The sequence below is a fragment of the Rosa chinensis genome, chromosome 7 (assembly GCF_002994745.2).
Source record: "Rosa chinensis cultivar Old Blush chromosome 7, RchiOBHm-V2, whole genome shotgun sequence".
Taxonomy (NCBI): Eukaryota; Viridiplantae; Streptophyta; class Magnoliopsida; order Rosales; family Rosaceae; genus Rosa; species Rosa chinensis.
This window is the reverse complement of record NC_037094.1, coordinates 28,296,684-28,319,556: the sequence shown is the minus strand read 5'-3', so window position 1 is coordinate 28,319,556 and position 22,873 is coordinate 28,296,684. Positions and strand designations below refer to the sequence as shown.

Genomic DNA, 22,873 nt, shown 5'->3' with positions numbered 1-22,873 from the left:
CAAGTAAACTAATACTGTTGTTTCTCTCTTGAATTATGTTATGATTTATGAACATCTGGAATAACCATCGATGAGTGGTAACCTGTAATAGGTTCTGTACTGTTATATTGTCATTCCATTTTTGTTTCATCACATTATAAAATGAGTTTCAAGGCAAGACAGTTTCAGCCTATTTTGATGTTATAATTTCAGAGTGGATGGGATACATGCTTCTATATGAGGTAGCTATCAAAAATTTTGTATATTATATTCTTAAAATGTTGGTTATTGGATTGTATAATTACTGCTAGTTTATAACTGTGCCTCTGAATATATACATGGGCATATATGGTTCGAAATTATTTTGTTGACATGCTTACTTTTCAACAGTGTGGTTGGAAGTGTCATTACAACCATAGATCGCTGGCTAAAACACGGAGGTCTTGTACTTCCTTCAAATGCAATGGTAATTTTATGTCTCTTTGGTCTTTCAATTGTTGTGGCATGTACATCTTTAGTTATAAATACACGGTTGCTACTTTAATGTCATTGAATTGACAATCATATCAACCTCATATGTTGTTAACTTGTGGATTATCAACTAGAGTACGTATGCAGCTTCATCAATATATTTTTGTACAACATTAGATGCTAAATGAATTTGGTTCTGTCATGCTGATTTTGTTGTTGACTGCTTGCAGTTGTACATAGCACCTACATATTCATGTTGCAAGTTTCATAGCTATGTATGCTACACTTGCCAGTCGCGATGTGGGCTATTGTTTGATTCCAGATTCCCCCTTTCTTTCCTAAAAGGACGAGGTGGACTTTTTGAGTTCATTGAAAAACGACTCAGAAAATGGACATATGGTTATTGTGATTGTTGAGGGAGCAGGACATGATCTTCTTTTAGAGAGCTTGTAATCCACTAATCCATGAACCAACAAGATGCTTCAAGAAACAAGCAACTTAAAGACGTTGGGTTATGGATATCTCAAAGGATCAGGGTATTACTCGCAATCCTACAGAGTTAGTGCTTGGAAACTTCCAAAGATAGACTCCAATGAGGCCATGAGGGAAGCAAAGCTTGCAAAGCTAGACACAAGTAAATTTCTAGATGTATTTTGCTAGGAGAGTACTATTAGATGTACTCCTTTTGGGGATAAAAGATTAACTTTGCACAATTCATTTTGGTGCATGATGTGAATTATAACAATTTCTTCTATATATATATATATTGATCAATTAATTTGGTCTTTTTTGATTCCACATCCAGCAAATATAATGCGTTGAATCATTCTATTAGGACAACAATAACCACAAAAAAATTGTCGTATGTGCACAATAGTCACAATGACCCAAAAATAAAAACTGTCGTCTGAATGTAAAATAGATAATGGATACTTTGAAAAACTGTCGTCTGAATGAAAGTCACACAACGGGCATAAAATAAAGCGACCTCTGAATTGCTTTCACACAACAGTTTCTAAAGTCGCCCGTCGTTTGAAGAATAGTCACGCAATAGCTAATGCTGTCGACAGGCTGCCGACATGCTGCACGCCATGCTGCCGAGCCCTTCACACGACGGTTCCCTACAATTGATCTTCATCAGACGGCGCCTCGATAGACGACGCTTTGCCTCCATATCAGACGACGGTTTTTAGCCGTCGTCTGATTCAATTTTTGTAGTAGTGGCTCTCCAAGATTCCTCCATTCTATTTGAGTTCTCTTTTAAAATATATACAACATCATCTTTCCATGAGTGAAGGCACCAAATAAGCATTCAATTTTGGATCAATCGCTTCATGAAGAGAACTAACAGAGGCAGTGGTAAACATATACAAACAAATTTTCATCTTCTTCTTCAAGTTGTTTTCCAATGTCAAGTTCTTTGCTATTTTTAATAGAGACTCATCACAACTTCTAACAATTGGAACACAATCATTTTTCCGTTGGTCCTTCACATCATGATCACAAACTTGAGAATCTTCATAACAATCATACTTCAGTGGTTTATCGAAACTCATGTAACTATTTTTTTCTTTTTATAAAAATACTTTCTCAACAAATGAAAAATTAAAGAGTAAACTTACAACTAGAATAGTTGAAAGCACTATGTCCCTCTTCATTCTACTCACACATCGGAGCACAATTATGAATAGGGCAAACGCATACCTCCTCGTCGGAACCATCACTATCTTGGTGGAAATTAAGTTTCGATCGATCAACACGTTGATGATAGGTGGTAACGTTTCTCTCCCTGATGGAACTCTTACGTCCCCGTCGTCAAGGTTCGATGCCATCGACACGTACTGCAAGTTGTTGAAGCATCCTTTTGATTTCAGCCATGTCGTTGTTGATGTTGCGACCCTCCATTCGGAAACCTCCCCTTCTTCGCCCAACCTGAGACATAGAATCCACCAAACTCTTGCCTAAGCTTTGATACCAGATTAATGGGAAATTAAGTTAGACACATGTCTCTAACTCTACCACTTGACCCCAGAAACAAGATGCAGGGTCGGTCCTGAGATTCTAATGGCCTGAGGTGAAGAAATAAAATGTGGCCTCTCACACACATACACACACACACAAACGCACACAGCGCCAAAAAAAGTACAAAATCCTGTGAAGAATTAATAACAAAACAAAAATATATGAATTTCTATTCATAAATAAAATTCAAAAATAGTTAAACATAATAAATATATAGAATTTTTGGTCAAAATTTTTATATAGAGAAGGAAATGAATTAGTTATTGATATGAAAAAGGAAAACAAAATGAAATAATTGTCTGTTTTTATATGGAAAAGGAAAAAGAAGAAAACTAAAAAAAAGAAGCAAAAAGGGGAAAAGGAGAAGGAAAAAAAACTAAAAAGAAGCAAAGATGGAATACAAGGCTCGAACCTTGATTGGTTTAAACACAATCCAACAACTCCGCCGCTGGAGTGACATGTCACTCTATATATTTTATAGTAAATAAAATATATATACTCTACATAGCATATATATAGAATTAAACCTCCGAGGTCCCCGGAAACCAGTGACCTAAGACGGCTGCCGCCTGCCTTCAGGGCCGGCCTTGACAAGATGATTAATGAACTCATCACACGTAATTGAAGCCAAAACCACGTTTTCTTATATCATACACCTCAATAACCCAAAGTCTTACAAATAGCAACAAAACTAGCAACGAAAACCTATCCTATTCTGGAAAGAAATAATAAAATATATGGGAATTAAATGTTCGATACCTAACGTCTTTAAAGCAAAGAATCATAATTAAACTAGAATGATTATTTCCTAACATAATCATGCAAATAAGCAGGAGGTTGTCCTTGAGTTGTCCTCTTGGGCCTTCCTTCCTCTAAGTTAGAGGATACACCCAGCTTCATTTAAGAGGACAGTTGGTAGGGTCAGTTGGGCACGTCCCTTCACTAGACAAGGAAATTAAACTTCGATTGATATTTTTCAACCAGTGTTCTTGAAAAATATACGCATATGCACTAGACATGCAACCGTCTAATTAATTTCAACTAATTGACATATTAAAAAATTTGGACTGAAAATCTATTTGTTTTAGACAATTAAAAGAAACTGTACGTAAAGTATGTCGACATTGATGATCATGCAAAAAATATGTAGAATGCAATAGAAAAATATTCAACCATCTCTTTGACATAGTTTTTATGGAGATTTTCATTTGGTCATTAATTGTATATCAAATAAATCGGTGGTATGCCTTAGGGCAACTCCAACCACATGAAGTCTTATTTGGCGGTGCTATCCTCATTTTAGCACCTTATTCTTGCAATATTCATAGCACATAATTCTCATCTCCAACTATGAGGTGTTATTTTCACTATTCTTGATTAAAATATAATATGAGAATAATGTTTATAAATATTATATTAAAAATGTGTTAATTTAATTAAATAAGGTAAAATTTCACATTTTCTATTTTTATCATAAATATTTAAAAATTATTTCATATATATTTTTTTTTGTGGTGTGATTTCGGCATATATGACAAACAATGAAATTATTGACAAGATATTTTGGCCACGTGTATAGATATAATTTCTTATTTTGAATTTGAATGTGATTTTGTCATCACTTGTCAAACTCTAAGTGGCTGTTCAAATTACGGTTTATATTTTATCTGCCACGTGTTATATCTAATTTGATGATTTCATTTCAAACTGTCTATAAATATGGAGTCATTGTCACCCTCATCTCTCACAAATTCACAAACACTTCTCATATCCAAATCCAACAAATCCCCGTATTCTTTTCCTTTTGATTTTTTTTAAAATCAAGCAACACCGTTGTTACCACAGAAAAGTGGCTAAAATTTTCTACAGCTAAAGTAACTATTTTGTCTAACATTACACCTATCATCTGAGTATGCTGTAGGCACCACTTCAAGGTTCTCAAAGTAAAAACATGTCCATATATACCACATTAAAATATAGACAAAATGATATGATATATAGAAACGCGAAAGATAAATTACGGCATGTCTACATGTCCATAATCTGAAGAAAACAGAACATTAGAATTGAATTCGTGAAGCTAAGTAGCATTAACTTCCTGATACAGTAAAGCACAAACAAAAACTCGAATAAAAGAATACCTCGTCTCTACATTACTCAAACAAATAAAACTGCGTTAATCATGGAATGCAAAAGAGCATAGCTAGCATCATATCGGACTGTATCTGAAAATCCAACAGCCTTTAGTAAAAGGCTAACTTAAAATTACCAAGCCTAACAATAGAATGGATACAAAACAATGTAAGTGACAACAGAAGCCCGAAGCCAGCATTCTAGAAACTAAGGTAGCTATCAAAATCACCTGCTGTTGGGAGTGGAGTAATAACAAGGACTCTACAGGAAAGAACATGATCTAGTGTCTTATACACCTTATCCACAAAGACAATGAGATCCAAACCAACACCAATATCCATATAACTAAAACGAAAATATTATTAACAAGTAAAAGAAACTAAACTCAAGACTGACTCTTGACAATTTAAAAAACAACATAGAAGGAACCAAAGACACCCTAAAACGAAACAATTCCAAACTGTGAATCAGTACACCACTACCATCCAGCATATCTAAACGAAACAAAATAAACCCTATCAGAAACACCAAGAAACTTTCTCAAATATCACCACCACGGAGTCGAAGGACAAGGTGGAGTGTAGACTCCTTCTGAATGTTATAATCAGCCAAAGTGCGGCCATCCTCCAGTTGCTTTCCGGCAAAGATCAACCTCTGCTGGTCCGGTGGGATTCCTTCTTTGTCTTGAATCTTTGCTTTGACATTGTCAATGGTATCGGAGCTCTCAACCTCCAGAGTGATTGTCTTGCCTGTCAAAGTCTTCACAAAAACCTGCATACCCCCACGAAGCCTGAGCACAAGATGAAGAGTCGATTCCTTCTGGATGTTGTAGTCGGCGAGGGTACGGCCGTCCTCGAGCTGCTTTCCGGCGAAGATGAGCCTCTGCTGATCAGGAGGGATGCCCTCCTTGTCTTGGATCTTGGCCTTGACGTTGTCGATGGTGTCGGAGCTCTCGACCTCGAGGGTGATGGTCTTGCCGGTTAGGGTTTTCACGAATATCTGCATGATTGGGATTTTGAAATTGAAAAGCGATTCAGAAAATTTGTGGTGTAAAGAGAAGAGGAGGTCGAGTTATATAGGGGAGATAGCCGGCTCAAAGTCCAAATCCAAATCCAATTCTAATCCTCAGAAAAGGGGGGAATTTCCGAATTTGTATCAACAAAGGAATAGAATCGAAGGGTGCCGAACATTCTAGACTGCTAACCCATTATTTTGCCAAATTGTTTTGTTTTTTGTTTTTCTTCTTTATTTGTTTGTTTTTATTTTTTCCTTCAAATAGCTAGCAGTATTAGTGGCGGATGGTCCTAAGTTCGACTTACATTGCGTAAGTCAGACCTAATTGTTATAAGTCAATTACTCAAACACTATAAGAAGGGAGACGTAAACACATTCCTTAATTACCAAACTGCGTAATCACAATTTTTCCAGGGGTTTTTGTTACCATGATTGCACCACTAATTAGTGTAAAAAAATTTGAGATCGAAAGCATGTAATTCAGGATCAATGCCACTATTTTAAAAGGAAAAAGAATCACAAAAAAGACGCTCAATACAAAAAAAGACGCTCAGGAATAAAGAATCATTTTGGTCGTCGATTCAGCCTCCACTTTAAACTAGAGAACATAAACGCTCGGCTGGCTTGGTGATCCCAGTTAGGCTGCATAGCATCCTTTATAACACGAGCAATTTCTGTCTGTTAATTAGTTTGTTGTCATGTAAAGGAGGCAGGGATGGATGTTTCTGCAAAAAGATCCCCGCAAGACAAAACCATGTGATTTCTTGATTTCTCACCCCTAATAATGTCCCCTCTACTGCCATCTTCAGCACTCATTTCATGTTGCAGATGATGAAGTCTTAACAACTCATGCTTTCTCTTGGCACAATATAACCCAGGCTTATCTCTCAAATGATTTTTGAAACTGGCAGTCCTTTTCTAGGAGGTAGGGAATCATGTTTGTACACAATGAAACAGTATCATTACCATGTGAAATCTCCTTGGGCCTCTTGGTAAATCATTTCATGTAGCAGATGATTTTCCACATACCCGGTCATCTATATATACCGGCATATTGTTAGAACTATACATTAAACAAACACAAATCTGCATTCATAATGAATACATGTAATTAGACATTCTGTGCAAATAGAGCAAGGATACATACAGTATCATCAATCCCAGAATTTCCAGAAAGTGTTAAAACTAGAAGACCTGCATACTTACTTGAAGAACTTGATTCATTCATCTTGATCTTCTCCTGATTACACCTTTATGATTCTCTACAAGTAGATGGGACTATTTTATGAATGAGAAAAAGGGCGTGTATCAGCAGGGACCAAAACCTGATTATATAGAGTTTAATAACCATGCATGGCAGTTTCTTCCATCAAGAAACTGTCATGCCATTTCAACTGCAATTTCAAACTTGTCCTAATCAGATTTATCCTAATAACTGTACTCATTTGAATTTGAAATCAAAACAGATTAATGAGGTGGACTAACATGATTTAATTAAGTCTGCAACCTCAATTTGATAATTGAATTTCATACCAGTAACATATATATGTCTATGTCCAGCTTAATACAATGTCTTGTTCTTAAGACATCTAACAATCTCCCACTGAACTAGACATTGTTTAAGACTTAGATATACATATATGACATAGCATCCTAGAGTGTGCACTTGAATCCAATTCACATCACAAATCTGTTCTCAAAATTCTGTCAGTTATACTTAAACTGTAACGAACCAAAGTCTTGGTGAATTAGTAAGTCACCAGCTTTCCAAAGCCACACTGCAGCAAGTAAAAACCACATGAATTACCTCAAAGTACAATAGCGAATAAATGCTTAAACTTGAGCAATCATCTGCAATTAAGCATATATATATATATAGTCCTACCAAAATTTCAATATACATGCATTGAAGACTGAATTAATTTCGTACTAAAACATTTGTCTGCAAATATGCCATTACATTAACAACATCTATAATTGTACAACTTTATTTTGCAGCAAATAATACATTAAATTCATTAATGTAAATGAACTACAATGTTTTACTCATTCTCAATGAATAAAAACCAGAACACATGGTATCAAGTACAATGTGGTCAGTTCACATCAGCATCCAAACTTCCCAAAACTCCCATAGTTTTGATGTGCTCAATGAAAACAGACACAGGTAATGACTTTGTTAAAGGATCTGCTAGTTGATCCTTTGTTCTAATTTTGACCACTTCTATTTCACCATCTCTCACACTTTCTCTAACAGCAAAATACTTCACATCTATGTTCTTAGATCCAGACGATCTTTTATTGTTCTTTGAGAAGAACACTACAGATGCATTGTCACAATAGATGATCATAGGTCTCTCAATAGACTCCACTAGTTTCAATTGAGATACAAAATTCCTTAACCACAGTGCATGACCAGTTGCTTCAAAAATAGCTATATATTCTGCTTGGAATGTTGAAGTTGCTGTTAAACTTTGCTTGGCAGTCTTCCATGAAATTGCACCTCCAGCCAAAAGAAAAACATAGCCTGAAGTGGATTTTAAATCATCCATATCAGACTTGTATGAAGCATCTGCATATGTTTTTATCTCAAAATCTTGATCTTCAATTTTCTTGTAAACCAGCATATGATCCCTGGTTTTCTTTAAATACCTTAAAACCTTCTTACCTGCAACCCAATGCTCATATCCTGGAATTGCTTGGTATCTTGATAGCATGTTTATAGCAAAGGATATGTCAGGTCTTGTACATACTTGAGCATACATTAAACTTCCAACCAGGCTTGCATACGGTACATTTTCCCTACTCCTCTTCTGCAGAATGTTACTTGGACATTGCCCTTTGTGCAATCTATCTCCTTTAGATATTGGTGTTTCTCCTTGCCTGCAATCTTGCATCCCAAATCTTTGGAGCACTTTATCTACGTAGTTCTTTTGGGACAGTCCCAATGCACCTTGCTTTCTGTCCCTTGTAATTTCAATTCCAAGTACATAATATGCCTCCCCCATGTCTTTCATATCAAATTGCTTTGAAAGAAAAGTTTTTGTCTCTTTCAACAAACACACTTTGCTACTGGCTAGCAGAATATCATCCACATACAATATCAAAAAAACAAAATTGCTCCCACTGGTCTTCATATAAACACATTCATCAAGCTTGTTTTCCAGAAAACCAAAATCAGCAATCACCTTGTCAAATTTCAGATACCACTGCCTTGAGGCTTGCTTGAGTCCATATATTGACTTTTTGAGCTTGCAAATTTTGTTTTCATCTTCCACAAAACCTTCTGGCTGCAACATGTAGATTTCCTCACTCAAATCTCCATTCAAGAATGCTGTCTTTACATCCATTTGGTGCAGCTCCAAGTTGACATGTGGTACCAAGGCCATAAGCACTCTGAATGCATCTTTTGTGGAAACTGGTGAGAAGGTTTCATTGTAGTCAACTCCCTCTTTCTGGTTGTAACCTTTAGCAACTAGTCTAGCCTTGAACCTTTCAACTTTCCCATCTGCATCTCTTTTGGTCTTGAAAACCCATTTGCAGCCTATAGGTTTACATGCATCAGCTTTATCGACCAAAGACCATACTTCATTCTTTGACATGCTTTGCAGTTCATCCTCCATGGCTTCTCTCCATTTGACACTGTTTACAGATTGCATTGCCTGCTTAACTGATGTGGGATCATCTTCTGCTCCTATGTCAGGTTCTGTATCTATTTGATAAACATGATAGTCATCAGGGATTGTTGACCTTCTTTCTCTCCCTGATCTTCTCAGAACTACTGGTTCTGCAATTTCAGCTTCTGCATTTCCAGGTTCTGCATTTACTTGAGCAACTTCTGCATTTTCACCTTGGAATTTTCCCACAAAGTTGACTTGATCATTTTGCATTTCTTGCAATGGAAGTAATTCCACTTGAAGAGTATTATTGCTTTCAACATCATCACAGTAAGTAGGATATATGAACCAATCTTCAAACCTGCTATGTACTGAACTTGTTGCATCCATTTCATCATCCACACCTTCTTGTTGATCAACCAACTCATCAAAGAAAATAGCTCTGTGACATTCAACAATCCTAGTCCCTCTTCTTGGACAATAAAATCTGTAGCCTTTGGACTTGTCATAATAACCAATAAAATAAGAACTCAAAGTTTGAGAATCAAGTTTCCCAGCATCAACACTATGCACTCTTGCTTCTGTCTTACATCCCCACACATGGAAATGATTCAAGCTTGGTTTGTAGCCACACCACCACTATGCCAAAAAAGCTATCAGACAACAGAGTTCAGACGACAGAATAGTCATTTTCTGTCGTTTGAATGTTTCAGACTAAACTCAGACGACACATAAATTAAATATGTTGTCTGAATACAATGAGAAACCATGCTTGTTTCATTTTGAAGATATGGTCAGACTCAGACGACACTTAAATATCGTCTGAAAACATGAAAATTTTCTTAGCAGAAAGTTTAGATTTCCCTCCAACAAGATTAAGTCTTTTCCCTCCCAAATGCCCAAACCCTATCGGTGACTAGTGAATGTAAAACTATTCAGACAACAGAGCTAATAAATTCTATTGTTTGAATAAGGTGAGTTTGACTTTTTTTATTTGAAGTCTCTTTTGACATAACACAAAACCTAGCTTCGTGTTTTCCATTCCCACAAACATTACCTCTGTCTAAAACTCTCTTACCAACCAGAAACTCGGTACCTCACAGCATCTGGAGGAAAACTTAGCCATCTATACCTCTCAAAAATCGACCATCTCTCAAATCTAATCTCTCCTTACCCAAAACTAATCTCTCCTTCAACCCCGACATCCTTACTGTTTTCATTCAAGTCCGGCTTAATGGAGTTCTCCACCAGCGACTCAAGAGATTAGAAGAAGCTGGACTATTATATTTTCGATTGGGTTATTGGTAAGAATTTTGCTTCATTTAGTTTAGGGGTTTCGATTGGGTTATTGGTAAGAATTTTGCTTCATTTAGTTTAGGGGTTTCGATTGGGTTCAGTGTTCCATTTTAAGGTTTTGCTGGAAATTGATTTGGGGTTTTTTATTGCAAATTCGATGTAGTTGTTAGGTCTTTGTTTGATTGAGTTTCGATTTTGCTTCATTTAGTTTACGGTCAACATTCAAAATGACGAATAAAGAGACTTTGTCTCTCATTCTTTAAACGGAAAGTCTGATGCCTAGTCCTCTCTCAATCCCCTTGATTCAAAACTAAAAATCCAACCTCTCACAATCCTTTCTGAAACCCAGTCCTCTCTCACCCAGATTTCTCTCCTAATCTCCTTGACCAATCGATGATCGACGGCGGTTGCATGACGGGCAGCGACACATCTCTTCTCTCAGTCTCTCCTCGAATGACGACCTTCATCTCTCTCTCCACATCACTCGATATCTCAGTCTTTAATTCAAAATTTTGATCAGTTTATTAGGTGGGTTTTGATTACTAGGATTGGTTTTGATTGATTGCTCTGAATCTAGAACTGATTAAACCCAGTTCTTGGCTTATTCTATTGTTCTGTTTATAAATATGATTATATGAATTATGAGAAGTGATGTTATTTTGTTAATCTGTTATTCTCAAAGGGAAGTGATGTTATTACAGAAGCCAGGCAGGGAGTGTTATTCTGTTTTGAACTTTTGATGGGCTTTGAATTGAATCAATCGATTACTCTTGTTGGTTTTCCAGTCCATATATCCACTTAGTCATTAATTCTTCTTCCTTGCTTCTACGTTGTGAGTCCTGAAATAGTTTTCACGTTGTAATTGCAGGAAACAAAGGAAATACAGTTTTGGAGAAGGAAAACCTAGAAGCGAGGGATTTAGCCGCAAGGAAGGTAAGGGTGATGTGCTTCATTATGTTTCCTATACTTGTACTTTAGAACTCCTTAATTTAGCAATGGAATTGAGGAAAACTTTGTCTATGATTTAGGTATAAAATTGACGTGTGTGAAGTTTGGGGGAGGGGAAGATTTTGACAAACATTAAGGTATCTCCCTCTTAGGGTTAATTAGTTTCTCTTGTTTGAAGATTAAGTTGCAAACCTTTTGTCCCATTAATGGTAATAGGTATTTGGTGGCCTGGATGAGTTTCAGGAAGGTTATTTTGATGTATCATGTTTGACTCTGTCATTAATATCCTACTCTCCCTACTTATGAGCAACAATAATATTTTTGACCTCTAGTAACAATGGTAGATGATAGTAAAACTACTCAGGAATATTAGTCTAGACAAGTTAGAAGGATAACTTGGTGTTTTGGCTTGGTTAATAGTATCTGGAATTCCATGAGATACTTGTGTGATCAGTTGGTGCATATACTGTAAATGCAGGTTTTCATGTTTGTCAGTAGTCTGGTGCCATCTCTAGCGCTCTACTTTTGTGATTTGTGGAGTCTTCTTTTCTAGATATTAATAAACAGTTGTTGTTTTATTATGCAGGTCATATGATGTTTTGCAAGGTTATCCTCTTGTATTCAAATTGGTTCCATCAGTTGGCGTCATTATATTTGCCATATGGGGTCTCGCACCACTTATGCGTCTGAGCAAAAACCTAATCCTTAGTGTATGTTTATTTGCATGTCTGTTCATCATTGTTTATATAGTAATTGTAGTTAAATTTTGCCTTCATTCTGGATTTGGATGTACACCTGATAATATTAACTAGTTTTTCATAACCTCCTGCAGAAGAATGATAGCAGTTGAAAAAAGAGTAACACACACTATGTTACGAACTCATATATTCAACCTTTGCTCCTATGGACGGGAGCAATGCTCATTTGCAGGTGTCCTTGTGTTGTAATTTTGTGGTTATCTCTAATTTTTATCTTTTCATGAGAAGTATTAAACAGATCCAAAACAGTTGCTTCCTCCACCAAAACAATTTTGAAATAATAAAAGTGCGAAAATCTAAAAGTTCTCTAACGAAGTTTGACTAGTTTCTTTGCCTTCAACTATGTAGTCAGCATGATTATAGAAGTGGAACAGTTGTTAATCCTTTCTCACCAACAAAGTTCTTTTTCTTCTACTATAACAATGTCAAAATTGTTTCATGGTATTACTGTTTGTACCTCAAAAAGAGAAAATGTAGGTGACTGAAGTTCCACCAAAACTAAACATTTGGAGACATTTTATAAATGTGGAGCTTATCACCTTTGGAAGTAATGTACTAATCACAGTGGTTTTTCTTGCAGGGCATTGGATCCAGTTGTTCTACCTACAGAAGCTAGTCAGAGAAGGTCCTCTTGATAATTGTCCTTTAATCATAATTATTCTTTGTTTCCAGAGAACGGGGGAAGAAGGAGGAGAAGAAGAAGAAGAGAGAGATCAGAAACTCTTGCTTGCTTAAGAGAAAACAAGTGGAAGGTATTATTTAAATCTCAGATTTTCTGATTGAAGTTGTTTATGGGTCCTGTATTTAATGAGTCAAGGATTGGATGCTTCAAAATCGAATATATGCTGTTTTTGATATTGGGTTGTGATTGATTTTGCTTGCTATTACTGTTCCTGATTCAAGTGATCTATCTGTCAGAAGATTTGTGTTTCAGGTGTATCTCTTATTTCTTCTTCATTCTACAACTGTAAAATTAAGATTGAGAAAGTAAAGTTTTTGTTGTGTTTGTTTTTGACTATTCACTTTTGATCTGTGAATTTGGATATGGTTTATTCTATAACAAGTAATGCCTTTTATGACTGAATTTTATATTTCTGCATACATTCCTGTAATCTCTAGAATTTTTTGGTGACTAAAAGTTCTTGAATATGTTACTTCACCGCGACTCCAATTCTCATTGTTTTGATGATGTTTTGTTGCAAACCAGCACTTGCTATGTTCAATGATGCTGAAAAGAAAGGCTTATTAACTCCTGGAGTGGTTAGTAAAAGCCTAAACCTCTGATGAGATAAATTTGTCTTCAAATTTTACACATTATACCTTCAGCCTTCACTAACGACTATGTTAATTGTATTAACAGAAAACTCTGATAGATCCAACATCAGGAAACATGCATGAGAATCAACATGGCTTTTATGGCCGCAATGAAAGGGTACAAGATGGTTTTGACCATGCCGTCTTACACGAGCTTGGAGAGAAGGTTGTGTATGAGAGCCTTAGGAGCTGAGTTGATTCTCACTGACCCTCCAAAAGGGATGGGAGGAACTGTCAAGAAGGCTTATGACCTTTTAGAATCCACTCCAAATGCCCTTATGCTCCAACAATTCTCAAACCCTGCCAATACTCAGGTACCGAATTCTACAAATTTGCTTATAGTACCTGATTTAATTAATTATTAAACTTTTGCATCATTTTGCTATGTAGGACTGATCTTAAAATGGTGAAACAACAGGTACATTTTGAAACTACAGGACCAGAGATATGGGAGGATACTAATGGAAAAGTCAACATCTTTTGATGGGAATTGGTAGCGGAGGCACCATATCTAGGGTTGATGACAGTATCTCAAATCTCAAAACCCTGATTGTAAGGTAAAAATATCTGAAGTTACATTATCCATATATTCATTTATTCATTTTTTTTGTGATGTGTCTCATTATCTTCTATTTTATTTCTTTAATTCGTAATGTTCAATCTTTTTCTGTCATGATAGATATATGGAGTGAAGCTTGTTGAAAGTAATAATATACTAAATGGTGGTAAACTAGGTAGACCAATACTCAATTTCATATTTTTTACTGGTTTGACCTTATTTCAAATTCTTTCTTTCCTAAATGCTTTGTACAGTGTTCAGGGGCCTTTCTATTATTTAGAGTCAGTAGGAGAGTTGTCGAGTTTTTGAGGTAAAGATCTATTGTCCTGTTTGACTTATTACTGCAATGGTAATTGGTCCTCATTCGATTACTGGAAATGGGGTTGGATTCAAACCCAATATATTGGACATGGACATAATGGAAAGAGTTCTTGAGGTGAGTATCAAATATGTATATAGCATATGTGTGCCTTTTATATGGCTTTCTAAAGAGTCCATTTTTATTGATTTTGTTTACTTACATTTCGTATTTTGTAACTCCCAAATATAATACAAATATTTATTGTTTATACAAATTTCCATTCTTTTTACTAAAATCTGCTTTAATTTATTTATGTGCAGCTACTTCATGTATATGATTTCGCTGACAAAGTCTTCAACACCAGTGGTAACTCTTGACTTGATACTTACCTTCTTCATCGAACATGCATACTCTGCACAGTAAACTGATAGTCAATGCATGCATTTATTGGTTAAGTATTCACAAAGATTGTTACAACTATAAATATCATAGATCATTGAAATGTGTTATATTTTTTGTTATAGTTGGTCTGAAATTCATGTTATCATTTCTGTTTGTTCATTGCAAATACATCACTAAACTCAAAACAGGCTTGAAGGTGGTTTGAGAATTAACTATGAAAATCGTAGTTTGGTATTCAAACTAACTCCAGTTTTCAGATTTGTTTTCATTTGATTCAAAATTTATCTTAATGTTTTTTTTTCTGCAATGACTCATTTTATTTAGTGTGGTTTAACCTCTTTTTTTCAACATTAAACCTCTGTCAGCAAAAAGACCACACTTTCTATAAGTATACACTTTAGTTTTGCTTTGCTTCTATTCAAAGTTAATGTAAATTTTTTTTCTGTACAGCAATTAGATATGGCAATATCATTAAATGCTTTTTGAAACAAAAGCAATAAAGTTTACCAATTTTTTATGACAGTGCTTCCATTGAATCAAGGAGAGAATGGAGTCAAAATGGACTTTGACTGGATGATTGATCACTTTATTGCTTTACCGTAGATGGTAAATGGTGGCAAGTTTTTAGACATTTGCTATCAATAAGAAATTAACCTCCATAAATAGGGCCAGAAGCATTTTCCTAATGTGGACAGGCATGCAATTATTAATTATTATTTTTTTAGGCATGCACTCTAGAACTGGAGGAAATATTGCATGAAGCTCATGAACTGGAGAAAATTCCTTTTTTTTTTTTTTTGCTTGCTTGTGGTCTAGTTATATTATGTTTGGCCTTGTGAAATGAAGCTTGAATAAGATGGAGTATTTGACATGATCTCCATCCGGTTCTTTCAGGTTGGAGAATACAATTTGTACACCAAAACGACGTTGGATTTTCTGAAATAGAAGTGAAGCCACGTGAACCATGACTGCTGGGAGGTAGATCTTTGTCATTATGAGTTTCTTGGAAAATTTTGTTAAGGAGACTGATGCACCAGCTGTTGAAGAGACTGATGCACCACCTAAATCTGCCTTCACCAAACATGATCAACAGTATGAGATATCAGTGTTTTTTGGGTTCCACTTGTTGATCATGCCAACGGCTATGGGTTATTGAACTGATGTTTACTAAGTTTAGCTCCATTATGAATGTATGTATAGCTGCAGTAACAGATTAATCAAATATTGGTATTTTTATGAATGGATTCCATATTTGATGAGTGCATTGGGTAGTTTCCAGATTTACATAATTGTGGCGCAACGAGAATACAAATATGTCATCTGAATTAGAAAGCAACAACAAAATGAAATCTAAATATGTTGTTGGACATGTCTAAGAACAACAGAAACAAGAAAAAATATGTTGTTACTTGTGCACTCAAACAACAGAAAATTGTCATCTGAAATAAAAAACAACGACAAAATGAAATCCAAATATGTTGTTGGACATGTCTAAGAACAACATATACAAGAAAAAATATGTTGTTACTTGTGCACTAAAACAACAAATAAATGTTATTGTAGGCTACTAAAGACGATAGATAAATATAATCTGAACTGAATGCTAATAACAGTTAACTGTTATTGGAATTTGAATAAAACAACACTAAACTGTTATTATAAGTCCATTCAGACAACATATAGGATTTCATATCTTCTACTTTGGTGCATTCAAACAACAGAAATGACCATTTTTCTGTCTTTGGAATAAGCATTAGATCATACAAATTATAAGGATGTTATTTGTTTCTAGATCACACGACATTTATCTGTCGTTTGAATTCACTAGTGCAAACAGTTAGCTCATTGTTGGGCAAAAATTGTACAAAGTGTAAAATGTCACCCAACGTAATTTCACTCATATTCATTAACAGAATAGAATTTTAATTATTTCGGGTTCGACCCATTCAAGACAGAATGTGTCTCTTAATTACAATCTCTTGTTACAAGGGAAACACCCTTTGATTCCATTTATAAAGAAACCAGTGTGTGGTTGTTTGTTTTTGCGGCTGCACCCGAATTTTGGAATGGGTTGCCTACGTACCCGGTAAGGGATCAAGCCACTCGTAGTTCAAGAGTTCCAATGAGTGAATGACCCATTGGAAGGCTTGGATTTTTGGAATAGGAATAGTGTTTAGGACGCGGTTGCATCTAGATTATTTGATTCCAGATTGCCTACATACCCTTGCGGGATCAAACCACATGTAGTTCCAGACATTTGGGATTTAGATGGGTAGATGACCCATTTATTTTTGGATTTGTGTTTGAGATATTTGTGAGGGTTTAGAGCCCTTGAATTTGCATTTGGGTAATTTGGGAATGATTTGATTTTTTTGGTGTTTGGGTGAATTTGACTGGTGGAGTCAGGAATTCGATTTGAATTTGTGGTTGCATCTAGTGGGTCGCTAGATTGCCTACATACCCTGTGAAGGGATCAAACCATTGTAGTTCATATGATTTGAGGCTTTGAGCTTTCTTGGTTTTGTACCAAAAGCAATTTTATCTTGGGCTTTGAAGCATTTTTAAGAACTTGATGTCCGGGTATTTTTGATTCGGCCACCCGTTCTGTTGAGTGTCGCCGAACTCTTTGAATGAACCCAAATTTAAGATGGGCTTTGCTTGCAAGTAATTTCCTTGGTCCACATCCATCAAGGCCTTTTTTAAAGGCTCAAGGCGATACAGAGGCCTAGCTGCTTTCTTTTCCATTCTCCATTTTCTTTTCCTCTTCATTTTCTTTTCTTTGTTTTCACTGTCTTTACCCAAAACCCAGACAGAACACGAACTCGGTGCTTCCGCCAAGTCGAATCGGAGATGGTTCTGAAGATGGAATGCGATTTGGGTCTTCAACTAGAAGGAATTTCTCAACTCTTGAAGCTCGAAATTTGCTGTATTGCTTCTTCCTGTGAGAAATTGGGTAAGTACCTTCTCCTCCTGATTCTACACTTCAATTAATCGTGGATGAATACTGGGTAATAACTCCTTGTTGAGCTTCTTTGAAGAGAAATTGATTTTGCTTATTTTCACTTGCCAGGTTTCTTCACTTACTTTGCTAGGATTGCACTTTGGGCATCACTCCTGAACACCTGGTGAGCTGGGATTGCATTTCGTGCTTCTCTCCTGAATGCCTGGTGAGCACTAAGACAGGTAATCGCTATCTCAATGAAATTTGTTGTCTTGTAGCTACCTCCACATGAATCTCAAGTGATTGATTAAGACTTTTGTTCTTTGTGTGCAGGCATAACAACTTGAACGCGGCTTCCCAAGAGGTGAGTTGTATAATTCAATTATCAAAGTTCAATTGATTTATATTTGTCTGCAACACCACCGCTTGGTCTCCTTGTCTTATATCGGTGCTTGTCTCTTTTGTTTTTTTTTTTGTTTTTTGCTTCAAAAGCTTATCCACCATGATTAATTAAGGTAGACTCACTGCCTTGCATTACACCTTGATCAATATGGATTTTGTTTTCTTTTGATTGAGAAGAGACCACATAGCTGGGCATCTTAATTGGTCTTTTGTTGTTTGACTTGCATGCCATGTGATCTTGCAGCATGCTTTAACAAATCAACCTTTCTTGCTTAGCTTTATAATATATATTTTGTGGTTCCTCAAAGCACCTGGAGATAGCCTCGTTGTTTAGCTTTTATCCAGAGTTGTAGCACAACGCACTTTGAAAATTATGGTTTTGAAGAGTTTAAAGCTTTCGACTTTGTCATTTACATGACTGTCATATTCTTCTTCTTCTTTTTTTAGACCCAGAACAATAATCAATTGTCCATGATCGGTCATTCTCTCAGCCATTCTTTGCAATCCCCTGTTTGACAGAGCCTTTGTATGTGCTGCAGGTACCAGTGGAGGCAAGAATCTTTGACAGCGTGATTTCACCGCTGGGATTTGATGGACAAAGTGAGTCCAGATTTCTCACATAGAAGTGAAAGGCTTCTGCTTCACAACCTGGTCACGTAAAAGCCTCTGCATTATATTTATGAATGCAAAGCGCGTTGCAGCTTCATTTATCGATTTGGCCGGGTGAGTTGTACATGTTTTGCAACTTTTTGTTTTACTCATTTGTTGTGATGGTGTTCAGCTACATGAGGAGCCTCGGCAAAGCTCCAGTAGTGACCAATTGCCTTGCTTCTGGCATGGAGGGAGCAGCTTTTCTTATTTGTTTCGAGACCAATGGTCATGGTTTATGATCAAGGAATAGCACATCCAAAAGAATAGAGGTGCGTGGCTCGTCAGTAGTAAGGGTAACCTGCAGCTTTGACTTTTTTTGTGAGTTTGAAAGTGCCACAGAGACGAGATGCTGCTGCAAAGATGAGAGAGCAAAGTTGTCGCTGCTACAATATGGGGAGGCCTGTTGCTGGGATTTGAGAGCGCAAGGCCTACAGGGGAGGCGCTGCCCTGATATGTTCATCGGGACGCTACCCGGCATGTTCATCGGGACGCTGCCCGGCATGGTCATCGGGACGCTGCCCGGCATGGTCATCGGAGGCGCAGCTCCGGCATGGTATTTTTGTTCTTTTGTTTTTACTTTGGTACGGCATCGTTGAGAGGCCTGTGAACACCCAAAGAGGAGGCGGAGCCTGTGAGCATTCAAAGAGAAGGTGGAGCATGGAAGGGAGGAAATCTCAACCTTTGTGGTGTCTTGAATATCTCCTCTGAACCTTGTCTTCCAAGATGCTTCCTCCCTCTGCAATTCCACGCTGTTGTGCTCCTGACGTTCTTGTCCTCCTGCTGCCTCTTCACGTTGCGGCCCCCCTTTTTCTTTGGCTACGAGGGCCTTTTTATATTTATCATGCTTGGGTTGTCGAGATTGAATGGATCTCATCAATTTTAGTTTGAATGGGAATCATCCTCTCTGTGAAGACCACGCCAGCTTGTATTTATCTTCTATTTGATTTCTTTATTATGTGGAGTCTAGGAGTGCTTTTGCAGATAATCTTGATGGAATTATACTTTCCTTCAATTATATATTTTTTTTGGCCTTTGAACACATAGTCCTACACTCCTACGTACCTTTTTTGCTTTTAGTCTTCTGATAATCAAAGCAAAACTATAAATAGCCCAACAGTAGCTAAATTGCACACATTTTACTTGCAATCCATCTCTTCTCTCCCAGAAGCCACGTGCTTCTTATATATCTTCCCTTTTTGTATTCACCCATATACTTGTTGAGGTAAATTTAATTTGGAAAATATATATATATTTTGTGTGTCTCAACACTCATGTCTTGATTTCATCAGACAACAGAAGACTTAATAAATTTCTGTCGTCTGATAAATAAGACGACAGAGGAAATCTGTAGTCTGATGCCCCAAGAGACTGCACTGTACTAGACAACAGAATTTTTTTTAATCAGACGACAGATCTCCTCTATCGTCTGATTGCTTTTCTGGCATAGTGCACAACTCAAAAGGTGTTTTAGAAACTGCTTTGCTTGGAGTTCTGTTACAAATGTAGTTAGCAGTCTTCAATGCTTCTCCCCACTGAAATTTTGCCAAGCCTGATCTCAAAATCATACTTCTAACCATGTTGATCAAGGTCCTGTTCCTTCTTTCTGAAACTCCATTTTGTTGTGGAGTGTATGGAGTGGTGTATTGTGCCACGATGCAACATTCTTGCAAATATAGTGCAAATGGACCTTTGTGCTGGCCCTTTTCTGAATATTTTCCAAAGTACTCACCTCCTCTATCAGATCTAACAACCTTTATAAGTTTTCTAGTTTGTCTTTCAACCTCAGTTTTAAAGATTTTGAAGGTATCCAAGGCTAGTTTTTACAGAAATCAAATAAATATAGCAATATCTTGAAAAGTCATCAATGAAAGTAACGAAATAACAATTCCCACAGATGGTATTTATTGGAAAAGGGCCACACACATCAGTATGTACTAAGTCAAGCAAATTTTCACATCTTTTTGAACCTGTCCTTCTAGAGTTAGTCATTTTTCCCTTCAAACAATCAATGCAGTAATTTGAGGAAATCTACATGTTGCAGTTCTGCATATGCACATGCAATCATAAACCAAATGCTTGATGCATATTTCTTTGGAAATTAACATCAATTTGATTTTAAGTTTTATGATGTGATCTTGTATGAAGTAGACAGAATAGGTAGATAGTTTCTTGTATACTAGGCTACTATGATAGCATGAAGTAAATGAAATTTATTCTGTCAGATTTATTGCTGTCTTTATGATCTTCCCAATTCTGGAGATTTTCTTATTTATAGCCACTTTTGCAGCATATAATGTCAAGAAAACATATGGGAGATCAAGTAATTTGATAAACTGCAGTGTATATATATATAAGTAGATTTACTGAGATGAGTTTTATTAAAACATGTATCAGAATCACAGAACATGTGATATACTTAAAACAACTAGTCGAAGCAAATATTTCAATGTAAATCGATGAATTCATAGTTTCATACTAATAATCTATATTAACAACATTCAGATTTATATCTATATGTATGCATTCTTATTCAAACAAAATATGTTCAAACTATATGCGGGTTATTGTGTGGTCCCAGAATTCAAATTGAAAACGCACAGAACATGTAATTCATATGAACATAGACAGGCTCTGATACCAATTGTTAGAACTATACATTAAACAAACACAAATCTACATTCATAATGAATACATGTAATTAGACATTTCTGTGCAAATAGAGCAAGGATACATACAGTATCATCAATCCCAGAATTTCCAGAAAGTGTTAAAACTAGAAGAACTGCATACTTACTTGAAGAACTTGATTCATTCATCTTGATCTTCTCCTGATTACACCTTTATGATTCTCTACAAGTAGATGGGACTATTTTATGAATGAGAAAAAGGGCGTGTATCAGCAGGGACCAAAACCTGATTATATAGAGTTTAACCATGCATGGCAGTTTCTTCCATCAAGAAACTGTCATGCCATTTCAACTACAATTTCAAACTTGTCCTAATCAGATTTATCCTAATAACTGTACTCATTTGAATTTGAAATCAAAACAGATTAATGAGGTGGACTAACATGATTTAATTAAGTCTGCAACCTCAATTTGATAATTTGATTCCATACCAGTAACATATATATGTCTATGTCCAGCTTAATACAATGTCTTGTTCTTAAGACATCTAACACATGCATCATCTAATTCACTAGAAACTCAAGTCTTCACCTTGCTAAGCATCAAACTTTCATATTCTCAAAAAAACAAAAAAAAAAGCTTCAAATTTTCTGAAGTCTTGTGAATTATTTTTCTTGTTCCTTCACTTGAAAATATAAAATACATGGGTTTCCGGTTGCCTGGAATTCTTAACACTAAGCCTGCTTCAAAGACATCAGATATCCCCGAAGGTGCTTTTGCAGTCTCTGTTGGGGAGAGCAAGACGAAGCGATTCGTGATTCCAATGTCTTTTCTGAACCAGCCTTTATTCCTGGATTTGCTGAGTCAAGTTGAAGAAGAATTTGGATACAATCATCCAATGGGTGGCATCACAATTCCTTGTAGTGATCGAAGACAGCTTCCTTGATCTCACTTCTCACTTTAGCGTGTGAGTGAAGGATTGTGAAGTGAATATGGGATCAGAAACTGTGGTGACCCGGAGACCGAATCACCACAGCACCGCCTCCCCAAGGAACCCTACACCCGCGACACTTGGAGTAAGTGTTTTGGGCCTAGAATTCCTCAAAGAGACAAGGTCTCTAGGTTAGAAAACAAGAAATCTATAAGCCCGAGATTTTTGGGCTTGTATAGTGGGCATGGCTCGTAATCACAAGATTACGAACTAGGCGAGGAAGAGGAAAGGAAGGTGGTGTTTGTGTTGAGTTTTAGAACCTATGTCAATTTTTAGTTCTTAGCCCAAATTTGCATTAAATTCATTGAATGGTAAGTTACGTGAGTCTTCTAGGTCTAGCCCACTAGGACCTAAACTCAAATGGAGGTTCTAACCCTAGGGTTCCACTTTGGTGGTAAGCAATCACACACATCATCAACCATACATAACGTTACAAAAATTTAACGA

The 22,873-nt window shown here is 36.4% G+C and overlaps 1 protein-coding gene, 2 long non-coding RNA genes and 1 pseudogene across 4 annotated transcripts; 3 read left to right on the top strand and 1 right to left on the bottom strand.

Moving 5' to 3' along the window:
* Positions 1–4,624: 4,624 nt before the first annotated feature.
* LOC112176030 (polyubiquitin) lies at positions 4,625–5,701 on the bottom strand. The gene has a single exon (XM_024313847.2). It carries the CDS (start codon positions 5,608–5,610, stop codon positions 5,146–5,148), a length of 465 nt encoding a protein of 154 aa, XP_024169615.1. The 5' UTR covers positions 5,611–5,701; the 3' UTR covers positions 4,625–5,145.
* A 5,863-nt stretch (positions 5,702–11,564) lies between these two features.
* On the top strand, positions 11,565–12,975 carry LOC121050417. Of its 2 annotated transcripts, none has more exons than XR_005802910.1 (4): positions 11,565–11,617; positions 12,067–12,190; positions 12,313–12,410; positions 12,819–12,975. It is a non-coding gene; the product is annotated as an uncharacterized LOC121050417 (long non-coding RNA). The 2 variants fall into 2 exon arrangements; XR_005802911.1 differs by having other exon boundaries at positions 12,293–12,410.
* A 141-nt stretch (positions 12,976–13,116) lies between these two features.
* LOC112179887 lies at positions 13,117–14,420 on the top strand (annotated as a pseudogene).
* A 46-nt stretch (positions 14,421–14,466) lies between these two features.
* LOC112179888 lies at positions 14,467–15,971 on the top strand. The gene is made up of 3 exons (XR_002927950.2): positions 14,467–14,547; positions 14,733–14,778; positions 15,709–15,971. It is a non-coding gene; the product is annotated as an uncharacterized LOC112179888 (long non-coding RNA).
* The last annotated feature ends 6,902 nt before the right edge of the window (positions 15,972–22,873 follow it).